At 32.6% G+C, this 9,065-nt stretch overlaps 1 protein-coding gene across 1 annotated transcript; it reads right to left on the reverse strand.

Moving 5' to 3' along the window:
- Nucleotides 1-2,129: 2,129 nt before the first annotated feature.
- On the reverse strand, nucleotides 2,130-7,520 carry LOC137807832 (aminoaldehyde dehydrogenase 2, peroxisomal). The gene is made up of 15 exons (XM_068608651.1): nucleotides 7,147-7,520; nucleotides 6,916-7,058; nucleotides 6,764-6,844; nucleotides 6,528-6,676; nucleotides 6,348-6,440; nucleotides 6,138-6,261; nucleotides 5,922-5,987; nucleotides 5,341-5,407; nucleotides 5,106-5,182; nucleotides 4,783-4,896; nucleotides 4,191-4,268; nucleotides 3,948-4,099; nucleotides 3,782-3,842; nucleotides 3,590-3,696; nucleotides 2,130-2,383 (listed from the first exon to the last, which is right to left on the reverse strand). Exons 1-15 carry the CDS (start codon nucleotides 7,253-7,255, stop codon nucleotides 2,293-2,295), a joined length of 1,512 nt encoding a protein of 503 aa, XP_068464752.1. The 5' UTR covers nucleotides 7,256-7,520; the 3' UTR covers nucleotides 2,130-2,292.
- Between the last annotated feature and the right edge of the window lie 1,545 nt (nucleotides 7,521-9,065).

The following is a 9,065-nucleotide window of genomic DNA, read 5'->3' on the forward strand; positions in this document are numbered from 1 at the left end:
AGGAAATGAAAACGAAAAGGAAAGAAAATAAGCCCGGAAAAGGAAACAGAACTGTTGGCAGCGAAAAGCAGAGCGGGTTATACCCATTTGATACCATCTTGGACTTTTGAAGGTTGTTCATGTCCATTTGATGACTCTTTCTTCCTACACCTCCATACCTTCTTGTGTCACCCCCATACTAAATATGAAAATATCATTTTATCCTTTTTTTTCACCCCCTTTGGAAGTCAATTTCATATTTAGAAAAGACTTCCAAATTATGTAATCCGGAAGCTAATAACACATCTGAAAAAAAGACTTCCGAATTACATAATCTGGAAGTCTTTTGAGCTAATCTTATGTATAGAAAAGACATCCGGATTATGTAATCCGGAAGCTAATCACAAAAGACTTTCGGATTACATAATCCAGAAGCTAATTTTGAATCTAAAAAAAAATTTCTGGATTATGTAATCCAAAATATTGAAAAGGGTATTTTTGAAATAATTTTTTTTATGGAGGTGGCACAAGGTATGAAGGTGCAGGAAGAAGCAGTCCCATTTGATACCATCTTGGACTTTTGAAGGTTGTTCATGTCACTTCTTATAGAGGACAATGAACGGTGCGGTGAGCGTTGGATAAGAACAGAGAGCGGTGCGCCGTGGCAAAGGACAGGGAGAAAGAAGATAAACACAATAATTAATCAGAGAAAAAAAATCTTTATTAAAATTGAACTACCTTTTACACAAGAAAAGGGTTACATGTTAAATTCACACAAGAAACAAGAAAAGATGCAATTGGACTTGACCCATCCAAAACAGAAAAGGACCCAGAAAGATAAAAGTGTAATTTATTCGTTTGTCTATTACATGATCCATCCAATTTCTTAAAGTGCCTTCTTTATTTTAAAAATACGAATGGATTAGATTGGATTTCAGAAAGGGTTGAATCACATATATAAGTAAAATTTTATCATCTTTAAGTAAAGACAATTAATCTGACCCAAAAGTTTTGGCCAACATGCTCAAAGACATGGCATTAACAACACATGTAACATGCTAATGCCTTTTCATGCAGTGTAAACTCATCACAGTGTAGTTTTTAATTGAATATAGCTTTAGTAGCTAGGAAGTTATATATGGGCTTTGATTTACGTGGCATAACATAACAGGCAGAACATGGTGGGTGGATGGTATCTGAACCTACCCACCAAACTTTTCTCCGGAACGTGAGGCCAGTCATCATCATTGCTAATATAGAAACAATATAAATTTCATTCACAAAAGAAAACACATGGCTTTTATTTTCCAACACTGCGGTATTTAAAAAATACATATTAAGAAAAAAAGAGGAGATGACTCATAAAACAATGGAACATGTATCTTAAGTTTCTGTATTTATTTGACAAGTCACTAGAAAAATGCTTCCTTACTCTAAGATGTACTCCCTCTCACAAATTAAAATTATAAACACTTTCGAAATAACCTCAAGTGTTTCTGTTAGTTAAAGTGCAGTTCTCTTTATATAACATTTTTACTTAAGTTTTTTTTTTAACAGATAAGGGAGGACAAAAAATATAAAAACTTGACAAATTTAAAATGAAACAAATTATGCAACATGGAGAGGTAGAGAGAAAAGTCGTTTATAAAAATTATATTATTTTATCCTATAACTGTTATCTTTCTTAATCAGATGTAAAGACACTTGGTCAATTATATATACTGAGCTCTAACTTTACTTGTTTGAAGATGACAAAAATTAAGGAACACGTCTAATTGCACAATTGTTCAAAAATAACTTCAATAAAATTGTTCAAGATATTACTTTCATATTATAACCATTCTCTAAACCAAACAAGCATTTAGAATTTTGCCAACAACCTCCATGAATAAATTGTTCAAAATCCCCAAATTGGAGTGGTGGTAGTAGTTTCTCTATATTTTTAAATATATGCAACTATTAATATTACCTTCAAGCTTCACTTGAGAAATGTCACCACCATATTCCACATTTGAATATGATTTGCACTATTCAACCCGTCAAGAAAAAAGTGTGGCATGGATAGTGGGAATGATATTTCGGTCCGGGTGAACTAGAATTCAGAGAAGTCTGGCACTATGGAATTTAAATATAAGAAATTAGATGCATGATGATGGGCCAACTATAACCAAATAAAATTAAAAGCACTACCACCATAAAAGTTGAAAACAGTTTTGCTGTTACACATAGACATCATGTCTTCTCGACATTGGGATCCTAATCGTAATTTGGATTTTACCCACACCTTATTCCATCTCAGCTTTTAGATACCTGTCACAGCTTTGAAGGAGACTGGTACCAGCCCCACGGTTCATCAGAGATGTACTGAGTCACTTGCTTCACACTTAAGTAATTATCAAGTCCCCTGAAAAAGTTAACAAAAAGAATTACTCACAAGCTCAAATAAAACCACAACACTTTATCTTCCACTCCGTATCTTAAAATGATAAATGTGAAGTCATTTTTTCTCTTTTGCAATCATACAAGAGTTAGTATATTGTCTCCGCAACCCTATTCATTTTTATGCTAGATTCCCACTATGCCAAATTAGTATAAATTCACTAAACCGACAAGCCACTAAACGAAACTGGTATTGCTTTTTTATTCATGTTCATTATATACAAGTAGACTTTTTATTAAGATTATTGATTTCAAGGTGTCAACACATCACAATCTCTATGGTTTAAAATTGCTCTAATGAGACAGTGCGAAGAATGCATCAGAGCCATTGCACAGCTGATGGTCAACAAATTGTCAACGGATGAGTCTCACAACATTCATAAGAAACGTATCAGACACTTCGTTGATGTGTCCAATTTAAAAAACGTTTTTCTTTGGTTCTTTGACACCACTACTCCGACTCGACGTTAATGAAGGCAGACACAGTGATTATTTTTTACAAGTTAGAAACTCAGAAATTTACCTTGAATGTTTCTAATATAATTATAAAAATAGGAAGCAGATCCAATATAATGAGGAACATTTAAATTATATATATAATCAGGATCGTTTTTATTTATTCTCGTATTATATCTTCATATAATTTAAGTCCTTTGAAATTGTTAATTTGTCTTTAGATGAATCTTAATCTTGGCTAGGATGTCTTTTTCAATGATGATGATCTAGAAATGGGTAAAATGTCTTAAATGAATTAGATTCTCTTTTCACTTTTTGAACTTTAGATTAGATTAATTTTTGCATTAGGTAACAATATGTTTATGTTTAGATTGTTATATTTGACTAACTTTTTCTATATGATTTTGAATATATAAATATTGATTGTCAATTTAAATAATTCAAAATAATATATATATATATATATATATATATATATATATATATATATATATATATATATATATATATATATATATATATATATATATATATATGAGATTATAATTTTTGCAGTGTTGGTGGTACATAGATGAGTGGTACTGGAGCATTCAACAATCTATGGACTTCAACTTGTCAGTGTGGTTTTTCTTTTGCATGTTGAACATTATATCCCCAAAAAAGAAGACCTTTGTGGTTACTTTGCATTTGTTAATTTAGGAAATAAAGAACATACCATTCTCCTAGTTCTCGACCAAAACCGCTGCGTTTAATGCCTCCCCATGGGGCTTGAGTGAAGCATGGTTGAGAGCAATTAATCCACACAATTCCTGCCTTAAAAGCCTGCATGAAGAAAGATGATCTATTAAGCAGCAGAAACAATCCAATTAATATGTTGTTTTCTGTGATAACCCAGGACCAATCTCACCTTTGTAATTCGCTCACATCTTTCTAGATCATTTGATATTACAGCAGACCCTAAGCCATATCTGAGGAAAGTCAAAGTATATAACTCAGATATCAAATCACAAGTGAAGAGAAATATAAGTTTAAAGACGAAGTTAATGTCAGTTCACAGAAAACCACTAACTCACACAGTGTCATTTGCTAGAGCAATAGCTTCTTCCTCAGTGCTAAATGTTTTTACACAAAGAACAGGTCCAAATACTTCTTCTCTCCAAATTTGCATGGAGGTAGTCACATCAGTTATGACAGTCGGTTCAACAAAGAATCCCTTCTTTAAATGCTGCCATTGAATTTGAGAGAAAAATATCCCGTCCTGAGCAATTGCAGAATCACATAGCCAAAACATACCTTCAAAGAAAGTATAATCATACCTCTGGGCGAGATCCACCAGTAAAAATGGTTGCACCCTCACTCTTGGCATTTGAGATAAACTTCAATACCTTTTCATACTGAACCATATATAATATAAATATTAGATGTCACATAACCTTGTTCAAGGAAAGTATGCTTATATCAGTAAGATATTTTAAGTTGCAAGACCAGAAAGAATGCTAAAGCATGGGAACATATACATTGATCAGGTTCCCTGACTCCCTCTCATGATATATATAACCAGCTAACCAATAATTCTTCTATGCAATCTTTTGTATCATTACATACTACATTTAGGTTGACCATAACTCCACCTGTGACCTCACTGCCAGTCCCAAACCCAGATAAAGAAGGAAATTGTGTTGGGTCTTTGACAACCTAAGTATAACTTGTTGATATAAAACACATTCAGTCTGATCATAATTCGTAATTAATGATTATAACATAATACTACTACATTTTCATTTTGACTATTAAATAAGGTTTTTCATTTGAACATACCAAAGCATACCTGTCCTTTAATAGAAAGAGAGTAGGGGGTAACTTGTGTAAATATTATAACATATAAAGAAGTGAGAAACGGCAAGTTACCTGTCCCTCGCTAACAACGGGGCCTAGTCTGCAACCTTCTTCCAAGGGATCAGAAATTTTGATATTTTTTATCCATTTTGCAATTCTATTCAAAAATTCTGTTGCTATACTTTCCTGAAACAATGAGAGTATATTTGCTTATCAGTTTTAGCAGATAAATGTCAACATAATTTATATCAAGTTGTTTAAAAAAATTCAACCACAATTGAAGTTAATATAACCATTCCCATTATGTTCACAAAGAAGAAGAAAAAAGGAAGTTGCAAATACTTGTTTTTAATCGCATGTATTTGGAAGGAGCAGGATCTATCCAGTAAACTTACATGAACAATAAGGCGGGAAGTTGCACTGCATATCTGACCATTTGTCCAGAAGCAACCAAAGATGGTCCATTCGGCAGCTTTTTAAATCATGGAGAAATGATCCAAATCATGTAATAGGTAATTGATACAAAAAATTCACTCATTCTCACTCGGTATTTAAGGAAATGTGATTCCATGACGCAAGTAAACAAGTGCTGTCCATAACTAAATTGCTATACCCAAGAAAGTCACTTACCCTTGTCAAGGTCAACATCGTCAAAGACAATGATTGGACTTTTTCCACCTAGCTCTAGTGAAACGGGCTGCCAAGAACCACAAATTTGATATTACAGTGATTCATGAAGAAACCACAAATTTGACAGGACAAAGATTCATGCACAAGGAAAACACAATTAAAACTTAAGGGGAAAAAGGGTTCATGTGTGCAAATGTATGTGAGAACTGAGCAAAAAGAATTCTAATAAGGGACTGAACTTATAATAGGTTATGTATTATTACATAATCAATTACAGTTGTATTTTACAGTCAAAATAAACCGTTACAACAGATATATAATCAATTAAACATATTTATTATTTTTAAAGTAAATCACCGTTAATTTTAATTCTTATGTAAATTCTTTCTCTTTTTTATTTCAACTCCATTCTTCTTTAACAAAGCATATTTATTTCTACTTTATTTCTCTTCAACCAGATACTTTATTTCCAATTTATTTGTAACTTTTTACTCTTCTCTTCTTTTGTCACCAACTTACTTCCTCTCTATTTTTCCCCCTCTACCAAACATGGTGTTAAAAAGATAACTGCTTAAAAATACCTTGACCAGCTGAGCTGCGGCCGCCATAATCTTGCTCCCAGTTGCCGAGCTTCCAGTAAAGGCAATCTGTCCAAGATATTATGGTCACGATGTCACATTAGCATTGCAAACTCAATACATTGCATTAACAATACATGCAACTATGCAAGACAGAAAACTAGATACAACCCCATAGAATAGAACTTCAATTGTTCCAAGAAGTGAAGGGAATTGAACCTTATCGACATCAGGATGGACTGCTAATGGAGCACCGGCTTCAGGTCCTAATCCAGTGAGAATGTTCAACACACCAGGAGGAAGCCCCACTTCTTTGCAAATCTCACCAAGCTCCAAGCAGGTCCTAAAAATTGAACATAACACACAGCATGAGAATAAACCAACAAAACAAAGAAGCGAGCTGCAACAGTCAACGAGAACAAAACATACACAGATGCCAACTCAGAGGGCTTCAATATTGCCGCACAACCCGCTGCCAGAGCAGGAGCGACCTTCCACGTAGCCATCAACAGAGGATAATTCCTAAAACAACAACATACAATAATAATCAATTATATATAGGACGAGCATTGATCAAAGCGGGTCAAAAAAGAAGGAAAAAGATAGTACCAGGGAGTTATTAATCCGACAACCCCAATTGGCTCCTTAAGAACGTAACTCTTGAATGTGTCCATGGGAAGAGACACCGGAGTCTTTTGCTTGGAGTCCAATTTTTCAGCCAGATCAGCGTAGAACTCAAAGCAACCAGCAACATCGTCCTACACAAAACAAATAACCGTGCTCGATGATTTAAGTTTAATTAGTTTTTTATTAATTTTATTTCCAAATTAGGGATGTGAGGTTACAATGTCCCAGGCGGCTTCATCCAGCGGTTTTCCACAATCGATGGCTTCGAGTTTTGCGAGCTCGGGTTTTTTCTCGGTGACCTGCGAGGGAGAGTGGAAATGAGGAAATGGATCAATAGAAGAGAGAAAATAGAGGCGAGTGAAGTAAGAACCTTGGCAGCGATGGCGCGGAGATAGCGAGCCCGAACAGCGCCAGAAGCAGAGGCCCAATCGGCGCCTTTGTTGCGGGAGAGGGCGGCTTTGGCGGCGGCGACGGCGAGGTCGACGTCTTCCTTAGTTGCGGCTGGGATCTCCCCTGCATTGATAAGGAAAGTGTGGATGAATGAGATTGAAAATGAAATCTGATGAGACGGTGGAGAGAGAAGAAGAGCACGAGAAAGAACCGATGATCTGTTGTGTGGAAGGGTTGATGATGGGAATCCGTCTGCTGAGGGCTGGGGCTTTCCAGTCACCGTCTATGAACAATTGACGGTTGGAAATTGAGATGGCCATATTGTTGCGGTGGCTCTGTCTGTAGAAGGAGAGATGACCCTACCAATTGCTGCGTGCAACTGTAAGTGTGAGTGCGAGTGAGAGTAACTACTGACTTTCCACAGCTTTTTCTGTTCTTATCTTTCCTTTTCTCACTCCTTTATTTTCTCCATTTCTATCTCACATTTCCTCTCATTTTTTCGGAATGAAATGAAAATAGTTCTTTTACCAGAGAATCTAACTTGATTTTAATTATTTTAACTTTATTTCAAAAATGAAAATGGTTAAATATCAAGAATTTTTTTACATTAATCTATACTATAAAGCGCATTATAACCGTTTTAAGGATTTTTTATTATAACCGTTTATATAGCGTAAAGAATTCGGATTCTACTATTATTTAATATATCTCATTTTATTAATAAATATTTTGTTATTTTATATAAAAAAATTTAAAATTAAAATTATTTTTAATTTTTTAAATTATTATTAGTGTACAATTTTTATATGACTATTATCTTAATTTTTTATTTTAAGACAACAACAGGAAGAATTAAAGAATATACTCTCACACATTTTCACACAAAATTTCACATATCAAATAAAATAACTTCAATTTTCAATCATTTTCTATCCTTCATTTATTGTTTTTCAGTTTTGATTCATTCAAAATTATTTTTTATATATATTATATTTTTATTATCGTGAAACTTGAGTAAAAGAGAACAAATTGAAATACTCTTCAACCACGCCAATGTTTTGGGTAGTTCTTTTTAATTCAAATGAAATTATGAGCAATATAATTTTTTAATATCATGGAAATTGGTAGTTGTCAAGAAATTTGGAAAGGAAATGGTTCATGGTTTCTCTAAAGATCAAGTTTTTTTTTTCACTTAATAGTGTAAATTGAATATAATAAATAATAAATTAAAATTTTATTTTTTTGAATTGGACAAACTATATATGGAAAATACAAGTTAATTTTGAAAAATTTTATTATATATTGATGATTTTCAAAAAAAATATTATCATGAATAATTTATGTATAATTTTTTTAATCAGGTTTTAAATAAAATCGTACTTAAAAAATATAATTTTAATCAGCATAAAAATAATTAAATCAGTTAAAATTGTACACTTCAAATACGATTTTAATGAGTATAAAAAAATGAATTAAACTTATAGGTAAAAAAATAATTTTTTAAATGATGGAGACCTTCATAATCATAGTAGTATAAGAAGTTTGATTTCTTCATAATAAATCAGAAGTATGTACAATATCTTATAATCATAATGTTTTAAGTAAGAATTTTTCAAATAAAAAATTTATTATTTTCTTGTTCTAGGTTGATCACATGTTAGTTATTAATAATAACATTAACAAAATGCAATGTATAAAAAAGAGCTAAACAATTCTTTTGCAATATAGGATTTTAGTCCTACAAAACAAATAAATTATTTGAGATATTTAATATGGACAATTCTAAGTTTTTAACACTCACTTACAAGTCACTTCATGTTGAACTCGAAGAAATGCCCACAAGTGAGAAAGAGAGAGAATAAATGTAAAATATTATATATTCATCTACATTTGGTAGTTTAATGTATGTTAGATATGTGCACAAGGTTAAAGATTGTTGGTAGTAGTGTTGTCACTTATTTCTTGGCTAATCCTATCGAAGAACATTGACAAGTTGTAAATTGGATATTCATGTTCAAAGGTACTTTTAGAATTTGCTTATGTTTTAGAAGTGGTAAACTTGTATTGAATGCTTACATAGATACAGAGATGACTAATGATATGAATTTTAAGAAGTGTACTTTTGGTTAA

This window comes from Phaseolus vulgaris, chromosome 3 (genome assembly GCF_000499845.2).
Source record: "Phaseolus vulgaris cultivar G19833 chromosome 3, P. vulgaris v2.0, whole genome shotgun sequence".
In the NCBI taxonomy this organism is placed as follows: Eukaryota; Viridiplantae; Streptophyta; class Magnoliopsida; order Fabales; family Fabaceae; genus Phaseolus; species Phaseolus vulgaris.

Bases quoted from the DNA above. Each gene is read 5' to 3' on its own strand.
- LOC137807832 (XM_068608651.1), bottom strand. From the start codon at position 7,255: ATGGCCATCTCAATTTCCAACCGTCAATTGTTCATAGACGGTGACTGG. The intron at 4,897-5,105 runs GTAAGTTTACTG...TCATTGTTTCAG, and splicing joins CTTCCCGCCTTATTGTTCAT to GAAAGTATAGCAACAGAATT. The intron at 2,384-3,589 runs GTATGTTCTTTA...TAACTTTTTCAG, and splicing joins GGTCGAGAACTAGGAGAATG to GGGACTTGATAATTACTTAA.